Source organism: Rhinoderma darwinii, chromosome 1 (assembly GCF_050947455.1).
Source record: "Rhinoderma darwinii isolate aRhiDar2 chromosome 1, aRhiDar2.hap1, whole genome shotgun sequence".
NCBI lineage: Eukaryota > Metazoa > Chordata > Amphibia > Anura > Rhinodermatidae > Rhinoderma > Rhinoderma darwinii.
This window is the reverse complement of record NC_134687.1, coordinates 579,288,283-579,305,450: the sequence shown is the minus strand read 5'-3', so window position 1 is coordinate 579,305,450 and position 17,168 is coordinate 579,288,283. Positions and strand designations below refer to the sequence as shown.

At 41.7% G+C, this 17,168-nt stretch overlaps 1 protein-coding gene across 2 annotated transcripts in view; it reads right to left on the bottom strand.

Moving 5' to 3' along the window:
- The window catches only part of GHR (growth hormone receptor), a 378,351-nt gene that overhangs the window by 167,708 nt on the left and 193,475 nt on the right, over window positions 1-17,168 (bottom strand). Inside the window, exon 1 of one of the 2 annotated variants that reach the window (XM_075839453.1) lies at window positions 2,646-2,784. The exons of the other annotated variant lie outside the window; for it this stretch is intronic. Within the exon in view, the coding sequence (XP_075695568.1) occupies window positions 2,646-2,766 (121 nt within the window). The 5' untranslated portion in view covers window positions 2,767-2,784. Of the gene's footprint in view, window positions 1-2,645; window positions 2,785-17,168 lie in introns of those variants that run through there. 2 annotated transcript variants of the gene reach the window in all.

Below are 17,168 nucleotides of genomic sequence, written 5' to 3'. Positions count from 1 at the left end.
AACCCTTGTGCAATTATGTTAGCACCGCTGTAAACAGTTTTGCTGTTTAGAGGAGCTATAAAACTGACCTTCCTTTGAGCTAGTTGAGAATCTGGAGCATTACATTTGTGGGTTCGATTAAACTCTCAAAATGACTAGAAAAAGAGAGCTTTCATGTGAAACTCGACAGTCTATTCTTGTTCTTAGAAATGAAGGCTATTCCATGCGAGAAATTGCCAAGAAACTGAAGATTTCCTACAACGGTGTGTACTGCTCCCTTCAGAGGACAGCACAAACAGGCTCTAATCAGAGTAGAAAGAGAAGTGGGAGGCCCCGCTGCACAACTGAGCGACAAGACAAGTACATTAGAGTCTCTAGTTTGAGAAATAGACGCCTCACAGGTCCTCAACTGGCAGCTTCATTAAATAGTACCTGCAAAACGCCAGTGTCAACGTCTACAGTGAAGAGGCGACTCCGGGATGCTGGCCTTCAGGGCAGAGTGGCAAAGAAAAAGCCATATCTGAGACTGGCTAATAAAAGGAAAAGATTAATATGGGCAAAAGCACACAGACATTGGACAGAGGAAGATTGGAAAAAAGTGTTATGGACAGACGAATCGAAGTTTGAGGTGTTTGGATCACACAGAAGAACATTTGTGAGACGCAGAACAACTGAAAAGATGCTGGAAGAGTGCCTGATGCCATCTGTCAAGCATGGTGGAGGTAATGTGATGGTCTGGGGTTGCTTTGGTGCTGGTAAAGTGGGAGATTTGTACAAGGTAAAAGGGATTTTGAATAAGGAAGGCTATCACTCCATTTTCCAACGCCATGCCATGCCCTGTGGACAGCGCTTGATTGGAGCCAATTTCATCCTACAACAGGACAATGACCCAAAGCACACCTCCAAATTATACAAGAACTATTTAGGGAAGAAGCAGGCAGCTGGTATTCTATCTGTAATGGAGTGGCCAGTGCAGTCACCAGATTTCAACCCCATAGAGCTGTTGTGGGAGCAGCTTGACCGTATGGTACGCAAGAGTGCCCATCAAGCCAATCCAACTTGTGGGAGGGGCTTCTGGAAGCATGGGGTGAAATTTCTCCCGATTACCTCAGCAAATTAACAGCTAGAATGCCAAAGGTCTGCAATACTGTAATTGGAGCATTCTTTGACGAAAACAAAGTTTGAAGGAGAAAATTATTATTTCAAATAAAAATCATTATTTCTAACCTTGTCAATGTCTTGACTACATTTTCTAGTTATTTTACAACTCATTTGATAAATATAAGTGTGAGTTTTCATGGAAAACACAAGATTGTCTGGGTGACCCCAAACTTTTGAACGGTAGTGTATATATATATATATATATATATATATATATACACATACATACACTATATATATATATATATATATCGCTATTTATTTATTTTTTTACTTTAGATGGAGAACTCTATGAACTCATATCTTACTTATATTTATTTGTGACAAAGCTAGTTTACGACTGGTGGACATTATAGCTTCCATAAGGGGTTAAGACCATGTTTTTCCTGACCAATAAAAAAATCTAAATTGCTTCAACATATTTATCCTCAGCTCCTGTATCCCTATGTAACGAAGTAGATTTGACATCCAGGACTCTAGTTAATCTGGGCAACAACCCCATGGGAACTAGGTGACCAAAGGGTCGGCATTAGCATCAGGCAAACCTTAGCGGATTCCAGGGCCTACTGGGCTTGGAGGACAGATTACCCTCTAGGTAAACATTCTCTGATTGTCAATTCAAGGGTGGATGGAGTGGTGACCCTGACCCACCAAGACTTTGAGACTCAAGGGCCCACATACACCTAAAGTAGGTTTTGGGTAGCTATATTAGTCTTTACTCAGTTTACCCAGAAACTCACTTTGTTAAAAAAAAAAACATCTGAATACAGTTTTTAAATAACTCGATTAAGGGCTTGAGGATTTACTGGTGATTTTTGTATTGCAATTATAGATAGAAATTCTCTTTAAATATATTAGCTCTGTCTCACAGTATCCATAGGAATTACTTTAAAATGTCGGTAACTGTGCCAGTCTGATTAGGAAAAATATACAAAGGGTTAAGTTAATTTTAAATAATAAAAGTATTCAAAACAAAATTGTTGTTTTGTAATAAACTATACACACATATATATATATAAACATACATACATGATATAGATAAATATGGTGTATATGTGTGTGTGTGTGTGTAAATAAATATATATATGTATATATATATATATATATATATATATATATATATATATATATATATATATATATATATATATATATACATACATACAATATATATACATATACACATACACACTGCATATATTACAAATAAATTTACATTGATGAGACCCCAAAACAGTTTCTAGGACCTATGGTATTTGCGCTGTTAGCCTCTATAACCAAATATCAGTAGAGACGTAGAATTAGAAAATTTAGACATTCTCCCTTTACGTAATAACAGATTTGAAAACATACATTCCCTGACATATCTAATAAAAAAGAACTAATAAATTGTCTTCATTTGCACCAGACATCCGTGAGCTTTTTACGTCTATACCTCTCAATGCGTAGCGATAAGTAACTTTCCATATTTCTGTCAAAATCCAACCCAGAATACGTAAACTAACCTGAGCTCAGCCCGCAGAGATTAGACGAAATTCCTCCACCATAGAAAACCACATGAACTATAACCTGAGATTGCAGCCAGTTCCGAGTCCAAGAATCCCAGTTGTTATATTCCCCAGACATTCAGTATCTCTCCTACAATGTTTACTGTCATCTGTGTTTTATCCCAAGTACTAAAGAGCAGCGATTTAACCAAACAGTGCATGCCCCTTGGCCTTGGTGAGCAAATACTGTCATTGATAAAGAAACTGTGTAATTCAGCCGCATGTGCATTTAACTGGTGATCTGTTTTCGCAGCCCAGTCTTCCTTCCTTTCCAATTCTACATAGCATAATAAAATATGACGTCTCAAAGCAATCTTTGAATTCGACCATTGAAAATTTTATTCGGTTTCCTTTCTTACAGCTTAATATAATTTCCACATAGCCAGCAGGGGGTGCCAGGTCAACTCTGTAAGGGACTTTTCCTATACTGTCACTGTCTTTCCTAGCTGATTTGGTGTTCTCCCCCCCCCCCTTCGATAGAATGACCTCACTGCCTCCTGTGAATAGAATTTCCACATCAGACATGGAGGCTGAGGCCTTGCAGCTGTTGTAGAACTATAAGTCACAGCAAATCCACCCAGCTGCTCCAAAGACAAAGCCATATCACCCAATGAAAAAATATCAGTTTTAAGTTACATTTCTGGAATGTTTTGATACATACTGTATAAACCATATTTATTAAATGTGGCCCCCCCACAGTCACTACAATATTCATTGTACTGCTTTTACTTATTTTTTTACCTAAATCTCCTTTTCAGGGCATCTAGCACAAGAATAAACGTAGTAAAATATATATAACCATTTTCCTACTCAAGTCGAAACCCCCCTATAAAAATACATATATGAAAATGTTTATATGATGGGTTTAATAGACAAAATGAAGGAGATCCCAATATAGAGATAGATAGATAGATAGACAGACAGACAGACAGACAGACAGACAGACAGACAGACAGACAGACAGACAGACAGACAGACAGGTGATAGATAGATAGATAGATAGATAGATAGATAGATAGATAGATAGATAGATAGATAGATAGATAGATAGATAGATAGATAGATAGATAGATAGATAGATAGATAGATAGAATCCAAAAATCGGGAGCCTTTCTCCTGTGTTGAGCTGAAACGTCGTGTGTATATGGACCAATAAAGCACCTTTTTCTACCTTGCTTATACCTTGAAGTGCTGCCTGATTTTTGGATTCTACTACAGCAGGTCTGTTAGCCCTGACCTGGGCAGGTCGGCACCCACCTACGATTTACAAGGCTGTGCGGCTGACATTGTATTTAGATAGATAGATAGATAGATAGATAGATAGATAGATAGATAGATAGATAGATAGATAGATAGATAGATAGATAGATAGATAGATAGATAGATAGGTAGGTAGGTAGGTAGGTAGGTAGGTAGGTAGGTAGGTAGATAGATAGATAGATAGATAGATAGATAGATAGATAGATAGATAGATAGATAGATAGATAGATAGATAGATAGATAGATAGATAGGAGATAGATAGATAGATAGATAGATAGATAGATAGATAGATAGATAGATAGATAGATAGATAGATAGATAGATAGATGATAGATAGATAGATAGATAGATAGATAGATAGATAGATAGATAGATAGATAGATAGATAGATAGATAGATAGATAGATAGATAGATAGATAGATAGATGCTGAGAATGAGAGGTCCCAACTCCTAAGTCCCTGTTTTCGGCTAGAGAGCAGGTAAAGCATGTGTATATAGAAGAATGGTAGTGTTGAAAATAGCTGAATGAGCATGAACAATGTGACCTGGCAATTTTCTTACCCATTGGGAACAAATAAAATTGGGTGGCAAGAGTGATTTTCACCGTGACTTTCGTCCAACTTCATGTTGCAGTGTAGCCCTAGTCCTATGGACGCACACGGCCTCACAAAAAAAACTGTTCTAGAAAATGTGTTCCCCATAGCATCCATTCAGATTTCAGCTTTGATTTTTCCAGGGCAGGTTTGAAAATGGAAGCAGCGATCTGGTTGTTTTTTGACTTGTGGTATAAAACTCTCATCAGGCCTTCTTGGAAGACCTGCCAGATCATATGAATTATTCCCACGGCACCGTCCTGCTGTAATTTCATCTTTATGGAGCTTGTGACATTCAGTACTTGCTCTCAGTTATCTATCTCTGTCCATAAGCTAGGACTTGTCTGTATCTGCTGATGCAGCTTTTTTGTTTGCCATGTATATATTGCTTTGCAAGTATTAGGGTATGTTCACACGGCGGGGGTCCGTAACGGCTGAAATTACGGGGATGTTTCAGCCTGAAAACATCCCCGTAATTTCAGCCGTACCGGCATGTGCAGGCGCTTGAACGCCGCGTCAATTACGGCCGTAATTAGCGCTGCTATTCATTGGAGTCAATGAATAGCGGCTCCAATTACGGCCAAAGAAGTGACAGGTCACTTCTTTGACGCGGGCGTCTATTTGCGCGCCGTCATTTGACAGCGGCGCGTAAATATACGCCTCGTGTGAACAGACAAACGTCTGCCCATTGCTTTCAATGGGCAGATGTTTGTCAGCGCTATTGAGGCGCTATTTTCGGGCGTAATTCGGGGCAAAAACGCCCGATTTACGTCCGTAAATAGGCCGTGTGAACATACCCTTAGGGTATGTTCACACGGCCTATTTACGGACGTAAATCGGGCGTTTTTCCCCCGAATTACGTCTGAAAATAGCGCCTCAATAGCGCTGACAAACATCTGCCCATTGAAAGCAATGGGCAGACGTTTGTCTGTTCACACGAGGCGTATATTTACGCGCCGCTGTCAAATGTCGGCGCGCAAATAGACGCCCGCGTCAAAGAAGTGACCTGTCACTTCTTTGGCCGTAATTGGAGCCGCTATTCATTGACTCCAATGAATAGCAGCGCTAATTACGGCCGTAATTGACGCGGCGTTCAAGCGCCTGCACATGCCGGTACGGCTTAAATTACGGGGATGTTTTCAGGCTGAAACATCCCCGTAAATTCAGCCGTTACGGACCCCCGCCGTGTGAACATACCCTTAAATAACTTTGTGTGGACCAACAATTGGGGCATTGACTGTTTGGAACTTTGATAGTCACCTCACAGGTAACTACTGTTCTTAGTACACTCCAAGGACGCATCAGCTTTTACTAAGCTATATAATATTCAAGGACATCTTTTAATTTACAAATCCAATAACATCCCCTAAAATGAACACATCCTCAAATATTCACCTTTGACAACAGTATTACAGTTTAGAAATAGAATTTCTCTACATAATTTTACAGTACTTATCTTGTACTGAATTTACAACCTTTATTATAGTCCAGAGCTGAAATCATAATTCTGCTGGTTGGTATTTGAATCAGTAGGGAGGGTTGCTGACAGACACACCCTAACAGCTTAACTTAGCACCACATTTTCATTGCTCTATGGCTCAAATCAGACAGAGACCGTTTTCTCTACAGTACACAGTATCTTGTATAAAGAATTCACTTCTCACAATGCACATCACTAGTTCGAGCCCTGCACAGACATTAAGCCTACAAGCAATGCTGAGAGATTTCAAAATTACGTTTTTCTCAAAACAATAAATGATCTAAATGTAAATTGATGTTTACATAAAAATGTACACTTAAAGGGGATGTCCATTTCAGACAAATGCTTTTAAGGTATGTTCATAGATGTGACAAACCTAGTCACTTTAGGTCTACCAATAGTAAGCATGGTGAGGGTTGGCGGTTGGGTAATGTAACTGCTCAAAGAATAGCGGGCACCAAACGGCTTAAGGAAGGTGCCCTGGACTATAGGTCAATTTAGAGTTAATAAAGGGCAAATGCAGGTCAGGGTGGGAATAATTGTTTTGCTCCCTCCTTGGCCCGAACCTTTTTAATGTTTATGTTACCGGTTACTGGGAGGACAGTAAGAGAGGTGGGGTAAAGAGTTTATATAAGTTGAAAGCACACTTACCTCAGGCATCTTTCCAGGCTGTTCCAGCAGAAAATTGCTATCATGTCTGAAAGATCCTCTGATGAGCTGACCAGGGGGTTATTGGGAAGCTGAGGTTGGAAGGTTCCGCCGGGCTGGGGAGAGCTTTACAGCTAAGTCCGGATGCAGCTGCTACCTCTGCTATTCTTATGGCCGGCGGGTAGGCTGTTTTTGGAGTGGTGGTTCGCCACCAGATGCTTGAAGGGGACAATAAGGATGTGCTACTGCCGGATGGAGTTCACCTCAATCCTATTGGTCTGGACATCTTTTTGCTGGGACTACAAGAAGGTATTGAGAAGGCGCTCTTTCTTTTAGGTGGGGGCCGGGACACGTAGGTGTACGCGGCGCCCGTTGTGGTGGTGTTGGCTTGCCTAGCAAGCCATTTATAACCGTTGCACGATACTTGTCCAAGGCAGAATATTGCTAGGACATACCAGAACGGTTTGCTGCCCATCATAGCTGGGCAGGTTGATGTTGTCCATCATAATAAAGCTGTGGCCTTCCACTTTAACCGAAAAAATGCCTTCTTGTCCATTTCTTCTGATAATTTTATAGTTATGTTTTATATATTTGTAGTAGATGTGAGTATGACGCCTTATTCATTGAAATCATTATAGTGTATATGTACATGTAGTCTAGGATAGACATCTATTTTAGCAAGTGTTATTGTTGTTGTTTTTTTATTGGTACAAAAAATAGTATAACATTGGTGTTCTATTTGAGACTATTTTAATTCTAAAGTACTGTAATTAAAGGTAAAACTAAAGACAAAACTAATACACTATGTTATGCCTTGTGAAGGACCTAAGAGGACTCTCTTTGGTGTTGAATCCCTGTGTCATGCACCGCCCCCTCAGGTCCTGCACTAGGCAAGGCACAGTGTATTCGTTTTTTCCTGGAGTGTTCTTTCAATAAAAAAATGATGCCTAGGCTGGTAATATGAATTAATATTCCTCGCTTTTCTTATATTCAGTACTGGCAGTGATCATTTATGATGGAGCTAAACACTCTTACGTAAGTAACAGAAGATTTTATTATTTTGTTACAGTATACTCTTACCTTTGTTCTAACACTACAATATCAGGACGGACTCTCTTATCTTCAACTTCCAAACTTCCTGAAAGTTTACTAGTTCAGCTGAGTCAGGAAACACGGCAGAACTTAGGAATGTTGACAGAGGTATAAAAGACTTTGAAAAAGTAAACCAACAAGAAGAAAATATATTACCGTAAATCCAGACATAATAGTCTTCTGATGACAATAAGAACAATTTGTTGTATCTGAGTGTGTAGCAAAGATTATAGCTTGATAAATAGTCTCTACTGGATGGCACTGGTATAAAGTGGTGCATGAATATTATTGATTTTACAAACGCAAACCAGGATAAATGGATGCCAACCACATGTCCAGTGTTGTAATGAATATGCACTAAATAAACATAAAAATAAATATAAATGAATGTTTGCTTCACCAGGAAAGCCGCTTTTGAAAATAGGAGCTGGCACGGCAATCAACTGACCGCCGAATGTCTGACATCTTTAGCTGTTATTGCCGGGGGACGCCACTTCTGGTCACACATTTCAGTGTGAATTACAAGACGGCCATTCAAATGACATGTGTTCTTACTAAAGTGTGCCCGTTCGCGGATTGAGAACACAGTCACATGTACCCGGAAGTCCTGTAGTTCATTCAGCTGTGATGACGCAGCGACACAAGCCCACATGACCATGAGGGTTCTCCGTGTCAGCGCGTCATGACTGCTAGGGGGGTGGCACAGTGACTCTGTTAAGGAAGCAAGCCAGCCCCATTCTTTCACTCCAATCTCTCGGCAGTACACGACCCAGCTCATGCACAATGTGGGCATGGATAGAAGAGCACAGGGCATAGAGCGGGGTGCCAGGATTTGTAGTTTTACAGTGCATGCTGAAACTGCAAGTCCCACCTTATTATCAAGAAATAACAATCGGTTTTGGCATTACATCGGGGTGCTACAAATAACGTAAAATTATGTTTTTCGCCACTCAAACTTCTAGTAGCCATGCTTGAAGGTGTTTGCAGGTGGTTTTATCGAATTGGGGTTTTTTTTCGGGTCCGCTGGATAACCCCTTTAAGTTGCTTCATTTTTTATTTCAATGGGGGTTGGGGAATGTATTATTGTTTACCCGCAGGTCTGGACAATTTAAAAAAATGCTTAAAATAGAATCAAAAACCCTATGCTCACCTTCATAATCTTCTACAGCTCCCTAACGCTAGCCTGGTCCCCCAACAGTCTCTGTATCTTGGTCTCCAGAGATGACGTTTCATGTAGATTGTGATTGGCTGTAGCAGTCACATATGACGTCACCACTGGAGGCCATGTTGCAGAGACGGACGGGGGACCAGGCTAGTTTTACCAGGGGAGCGATAGAAGATTGTAAGGTGAATATAGTGATTGTTTTATATTTTAGCTACAAATCCGCACCAAAATCCACACGATTTGATGCGGATTTAACTTAGCAGATTTCTCTGCTGGAAATTTCAGCAGCAAACACGGTATGTGTGGACGTACCCTTAGACAGTTAGGAAAGCTAAGTGACAACTCTTAATAGAGTTGTCATTGCAGCCATAATGGTTGTCACTCAGCTTTATTAGAATCCGATAAAACTAAGAGATGGGTTGGTAGAACTATTAACAATTTGTAGGCAATTTTTTTTTTATTATGGAGGAACGGTCTATAATTAAGATATTCCACAGCAAATGGAATTTTAAAATTGATAGAAGTTTTTACGTCACAATTAAACAAATGTATGTAGGAATCAGCTCTGCCAGGATATTTCTGTCTGTTTCAGTCTGGGCTGGCAATCAGACAACACCATTAATAGCAAGGAAACTGTTCTATTTCTGGAACAGTATAAAAAAAAGTTGGATGTAACAACTTTATTTGATCTAGAGGTGATTGTAGCCTCAGTTCGTGCTCCTATATCCAGATCCCTACATACCAACATTCCTCCCCTACTAGAACTGAGATGCCTTATAACTGTAATCCCATGAGAGAACAGGTTATGGCCTCCCATAAGATTCGGCACATTAGGTTGTGGTATCTATATCAGGAAGGTGTGCAGATCTTAGAGGCAGTCCATGCGGCTGCTATAGGGCCCCTTAGGACTTTTTCGCTATAGACTTCTAGCTCACGATGTTCTAATGGCTCCAAGACTTTGGCATGACATGGTATTCCCCAAGTTTATTCCCTGGATACAGAAGAATTAAAGACCAGACTACTAGGAGCAAGCAATATCCTATAGCAATGGCCGAGGATTGGGAATCATTATTGTACGGACTGGGTGATCAAATGAGAAACAAAATGTGCTGGCATAGGTTGACTGTGTAGTCTGTTCTTGCCATTATGTGCATTATGTGTTACTTCACTCTGTCTGCCCCTTTTTCTTAGCAACTGAGAGACAGTAGAAGAGGGGCAGATGGAAAGGAGTGACACATGGGTTTGCTTGTAGTCTCTAACCATAGAGACACATAGGTCTGCATCGGAGCTGCATAAAAAAAACTGTAGTAGATTTTTAATCCACACTATTTGCAAATTTGCTTTTATTATTTTATCCATTTTAGATGCATGTAATCAATGAAAACAACTGTCTGTTAAGGTGTACATGTCCTTTAAATGGGTTGTCTTTTTCATAAAACCCATTTTCTATTACCCTATTAGGGAGTTATAAGTTTATAGAGCAGGGAACCCTAGTCTGGTATGAGATCTGTTGGACATAGCTGAGACCGGCTACAAAGAGTGTGTTTCGCTCTGGAGGACACAGCATATCCCTGCTTTACCCAGTCAGACAATTAATTTTAATGGGCATAGTGCAATGCTTCAATTTCCCAGTGGTGGCGCTGCAGATAAATTAAACACTTGTTGCTAGGTTCCCCCCCAAATGGTTGGGGTTGCCAGCAATTGGACACCCTGTGACCTGCTCATCGTTGGGGGACCATTATGCATATACTCGCTATTTTATAGTCACTTTACAGATTGTTAATCCAAAAGACTAGGTTAGCAAATGAAGATGGCAAATGTGCAGAGGATTTCCTAAAATTACTACTCTTAATTGATTTCCCTACATTTGCATGGAAAGGTACAAGTGATAATTTGCAACTCCTCTATATTTAGATATGGAAAAACTGCAAAGGAAACCAAATACCACAGATTTGTACTGAATAACAGATCCTGCATAGGGAAATATAGTCATGCACTGAAAAACTCTTTTGTTAACTCTTTCAAAGCCATATGGATTGTCTGCAAATCTTAAAGGCTATGTACACCTTTGAATTATTTTTTAACTTTTTGAGATACAGCTGCTTTGTATCCTGTATACAGAGCAGCTGTATCTTGCACTAAGCCCTGAATCCGTCAGATCGGCGGCACTGACGGGTTCAGTGTCAGCAGGTCCTGTGTCTCTGACACGCAGGATCCACCTGTTATCGATCAGATCTAAGTTATGAACTTAGATGTGATGGATAACACATCGACGCACGCAGGACCCGCGGTCACTGAACCAGTCAGTGCCACTGACCTGATGGATTCAGGATTCAGCGCAGGATACAGCTGCTCTGTATACAGGATACAAAGAAGCTGTATCTCAAAAAGTAAAAATAATTTTTAATAAAAAGTAATTACAAAGTTGCACCAAACACACTAATAGACATTCCTATAAAAAAAAAAAACAACAACAAAACATCTTATTCTAAGGTGTACATAGCCTTTAAGTAATTCTCTCTCTAGACAATTACAACTTCAAATGCGGAAGTGATTCCAGACATCCTCCACTATTTTAATAAAACATTGTTAACCCTGAGTGGAGCCCTTCATAGCTGAATACATGGTCTGTTTTTCTGATGCAAAAACTTTCTTGAAGGTTAATTGACTTCCTATTAAAATTGACCCCAATGTTGGTATAGGGAAATTTCACATGTCACTGGGAAAGTGAAGGATTTCAATGGATATATTCTCTAAACCAACCTGTGGCTCGTCATTTGTTGCAAAAACATGACTCCTAGCTTGCGGCTCTCAGGACACGCTGGGAGTTGTAGTTTTGCAAAAACTGGAGAGCCACAGATTGGTAATCATTGCTCTAAACAATATTGTAGAATATGTTAGATCTATATGTATATATATATATATATATATATATATATAATGCCAGAAAAGATGCCATATTATGTCACAACGTGTCAAAATGCTGCGTGAAACCGGCCTTAATCCACCAAATCAGGTACGTCTGCTAATCCTGCATCTATTTCTAGCACAGAACTGCATGATAATCGGAAATCTCAGAAGACCAGAAGTAAAAGACTGAGCAGAGAGAACCAATTAGGAGGCTCATATGATAAAAAAAACTAATAGCATCGATGGACAAAAAATGCATTTAAACCGCGACTTGAGACCCCAGCCTTAAAGGGCTTTTTAGGTTTCAGCAAATAAAAGTTACTCTTTGTATAATAAAATGTTATACCATTTTCCAATATACCTTCTGTATCAATTCTTTACGGCTTTCAAGATCTCTGCTTGCAGTCATTCATTCATTATTTATGAATTAAAAATACGCCTAGGTCATGTGATTGACACATAGGTGAATGGCTTGTTAGAAGAAACAGCTCTGATAACTATATTACAACTGTAACGAACAGTACACCTGTGTGTCCATTACATGACCAGGACAGATGTTTAATGAATAAATAATGAACATTCCTATTAAATGACATCAAGCAAAGATCTCGAAAACAGTAAGTCATTGATTGGTACGGAAAGTATAATTGGACATTTTTTTTACTTTTTATTTTACAAAGAATAACATTTATTTTCTGAAACTGGGACGCTCCACCCTTAATATTTTATTCTGTGGTATTCGTCCTGGAGGCTCCCTCCACTTACAAGTGAATTTTTATATACTATGAGCGTCCAATAATCCAAGAAATCTGGTAACTCAGCACCTATTATACAGTAAAATTCATTGTAACCTAATAGCCTAATATATAACTAATATATCATACAGAGTCGAGTCACATTATTACGGCCACCACCTAATATTCAGTGTAACCGCCGTGTGCAGCACGGACAGGGCAGGGAGTGACTTAATAAGGTGCTGGTAGGATGTCTCCGGTATCTGGAGCCATGCTGACTGCAGAGCCTCCCACATTTGCTGGAGGGTGCGTGGGGGAGGATCCATAGAGCGAACAAGACAATCGAGGTGGTCCCACAGATGCTCAATTGGGTTCAATTCTGGTGAATTAGGGGGCCAGGGAAGTACTTGGAAGTCTTGGTCGTGCTCTTCCAACCACTGTCAGACATTTCTAGTTGTGTGACATGTCGCATTGTCTCGCTGGAAGATTCCCCCTGCCCCAGAGAAGGCAAACCGCATGTACGGGTGGACGTGATCTGAAAAGATGGATTCATACCCAAATCGGTTCAGAGTGCCTTCCACATGGAGGAGTGGGCTCAGAGAATGTCAAGAAAAAATTCCCCAGACCATAAAGCTGCCACCACCAGTTTGGGGTCTTCCAGCAATGGTTGCTTTTGTTCTCTGATGTTTCTCACCTGACACGCCAACTTTCTTGGTTCGATGAAGCAGAAAATGTGACTCATTGGAGAAGGCAACCCTTTGCCAATCGGTGGTCCAATTCCGACATGACCATGCAAATTGAAGCCTTTTTTTCTGAAGCACATTTGTTAGCCAAGGAGCAGTGACCATCCGTCTGCTTCGGAGCCCCATACGCAGTAGAGTTAGCTGAACTGTTGTTTTAGACACACGTCTGGTAGCCCCTTGGTTAATTTTCACAGTGAGCTGCTCCACTATAGCGTGTCGTTCGGCCCTCGCGCACCTTCGTAGCCGACGTTCACCTCTCACATCAATGGCACATGGTGCTTTGCAGTTTCCACATCGGTTATTCCCAATGGTGCCATTTGTCCACTCACCATACTCTTTCACCACAGACCCTTGGCCTGAAAGTCAATAATCATCCCTTTTTGCAACTCGCCCCTTTTACCCATGGCAACAACGAGTGATATGTGTTCAGACAGCCGATCGCACACCTTATACAACCACCAAGCCAGCCAAGGACACATCACTTCTTTCATGGGCTACGCGCTGCCGACGTCTAAAGCAGGAGGTGGTTATAATATGTATAGTAATTATTGCTAAATCTCGTCATTTATATTTATTATAAAGTACAGGATTTTGTGATGTTTATTTATCTTGCTGCATTAATTATATACATTTTGCTTTATGTAGTTGATGCAGGAATCATTTGTATAAACGTTTGTCTCCCATAAATAGCTCCTTGAGCAGATACATTAGGTTCTTACACTGATGACCAGCCACTGAGCTGCGATATGTACAGTACCGCTATTATACATTTCCTCGAAACAACCTCATTACAAAGCACACAGCGTAAATTACAGGTTCTATAGGCAAACAGCTGGCTCTGTGCCTAAAAGGTTGTAATTGATCCCAGTATTATCAGTTTCCAGAGTGAGCATGGATCCTTCCTGAAAATGTGCTGAGGATTTGAGTTTCCATGCACTTTAGATGTAAATTAACTGACAATAGGACTATATTCAGCCTTTAATGTCTGGTGATGGATAAATGTGCTCTGACATCTGGTTTAACCTAATTTTCTGATGGAAACAATATTGTGAGAAAAAGTGTTGCTGCGCTTTGGTACTATGACATTATGCATAAAAGGTTAAAATGCTTTTGCTATTTTCATACTGATCTTGAGTTACACCCTGTCGTCTCCAGTAACATCCAATGCTGCATTGTATTTGTTGAACCTCAAATTACCCTGCAGTCACCCTAACACTACATTACTTCTATAGAACATGTTCCGATGTTGTGGGCAGGACAAGATCAGGGTCTGTGGAGGACCCTGGGCAAACATGCAGTACGGGGCTGGCATTTGTTAGCTCTGATGGCAGCACCATATAGTGCTTACATAATACTGCCATATAGTGCCCACATAATACTACTACTACATAGTGATAAAAAAAGGAGCTGTCGGCTCTCCTGACATGTCTGTTTTAGTAAATTCTTGTTTTCCCCATCTGATAAGGATTCTGGAACATCTTTTCTTAGAACTCTTAGTTGTACCGTTCCTCTGTTATTTCGCATAGAAATGTATTAAGAAATTGATTGGGTGTTACCAGTTGGGGGACGTGTCCCTTCACAGTCTGACACAGTCCAATGACTGCTCATAGTTTCATATTGTGCAAAGACACTCCCCTTTGACAAGGGGAATGGTAACACCCACTTGTCAATTTATTCATATATTTACAGGAGGAATAACATAGGAACGGCACAACACAAAATTCTAAGAAATTATTTTCCAGAATTGTTATTTTATTCGGAATACAAGTATTCACTAAAACAGACTTGTCAGGGGAATTGAAAGGTCCACCCAGTGTCATAACTACCGCCGTAGCAGCCGTAGCAGCTGCTACGGGGCCCGCGGCATGAGGGGGCCCGTGTCGCCCGCCGGAGGCTCCGCTATCTCCACGCTCTGCCATTAAACAAAAGACATGTATCCCCTATTCACAGGACAGGGAATACATGTGTGATCGCTGGCAGCGATAGGGAGAACGAGGGACTGAAAGTCCCCTGAAGTTCTCCATCACAAACCTCGGACTTCCGGGCTCTGTGTTGGCAGCTCCGTAGAAATGAATGGAGCGCCGGTCGCGCTAGTGCGCATGCGTGACCAGTGCTCCTTTCATTTTTACTGAGCTGCGCAGACGCCGGAAGTCAGAGGTTAGTCATGGAGAACTTCAGGGGACTTTCTGTCCCCCATTCTCCCTATCGCTGCCAGCGATCACACATGTATCCCCTATCCTGTGAATAGGGGATGCATGTTATTTGTAGGACACACTGTAGGTCGCATTTTTTGGGGGGTTGGGGACGCTGTATGGCGTTCCCTACAGGGGGGGGCTGTATGGCGTTCCCTGCAGGGGGGGCTGTATGGCGTTCCCTGCAGGGGGGGGCTGTATGGCATTCCCTGCAGGGGGGGCTGTATGGCGTTCCTTGCAGGGGGGGCTGTATGGCCTTCCCTACAGGGGGGGCTGTATGGCGTTCCCTACAGGGGGGGCTGTATCGCGTTCCCTGCAGGGGGGGCTGTATGGCGTTCCCTACAGGGGGGGCTGTATGGCGTTCCTTGCAGGGGGGCGCTGTATGGCGTTCCCTACAGGGGGGCTGTATGGCGTTCTCTACAGTGGGGGCTGTATGGCGTTAGCACCATACAGCCCCCTCTGTAGAGAATGCCATACAGTCCCCCCTGTAGATAATGCCATATAGCCCCCCCTGTAGATAATGCCATACAGCCCCCCTGTAGATAACGCCATACAGCCCGCCTGTACATAACGCTATACAGTCCCCCCTGTAGATAACGCCATACAGCCCCCCTGTAGATAATGCCATACAGTCCTCCCTGTAGATAACGCCATACAGTCCCCCTGTAGATAACGCCATACAGTCCCCCCTGTAGATAACGCCATACAGTCCCCCTGTAGATAACGCCATACAGTCCCCCCTGTAGAAAACGCTATACAGTCCCCTCTGTAGATAACGCCATACAGCCCCCTGTAGATAACGCCATACAGTCCTCCCTGTAGATAACGCCATACAGTCCCCCCTGTAGATAACGCCATACAGTCCCCCTGTAGATAACGCCATACAGTCCCCCCTGTAGAAAACGCTATACAGTCCCCTCTGTAGATAACGCCATATAGCCCCCCTGTAGATAACGCCATACAGTCCTCCCTGTAGATAACGCCATACAGTCCCCCCTGTAGATAACGCCATACAGTCCCCCTGTAGATAACGCCATACAGTCCCCTCTGTAGATAACGCCATACAGTCCCCCTGTAGATAACGCCATACAGTCCCCCCTGTACATTTCTTAGAACTCTTAGTTGTACCGTTCCTCTGTTATTTTGCATAGAAATGTATTAAGAAATTGATTGGGTGTTACCAGTTGGGGGACGTGTCCCTTCACAGTCTGACACAGTCCAATGACTGCTCATAGTTTCATATTGTGCAAAGACACTCCCCTTTGACAAGGGGAATGGTAACACCCACTTGTCAATTTATTCATATATTTACAGGAGGAATAACATAGGAACGGCACAACACAAAATTCTAAGAAATTATTTTCCAGAATTGTTATTATATTCGGAATACAAGTATTCACTAAAACAGACTTGTCAGGGGAATTGAAAGGTCCACCCAGTGTCATAACTACCGCCGTAGCAGCCGTAGCAGCTGCTACGGGGCCCGCGGCATGAGGGGGCCCGTGTCGCCCGCCGGAGGCTCCGCTATCTCCACGCTCTGCCATTAAACAAAAGACATGTATCCCCTATTCACAGGACAGGGAATACATGTGTGATCGCTGGCAGCGATAGGGAGAACGGGGGACTGAAAGTCCCCTGAAGTTCTCCATCACAAACCTCGGA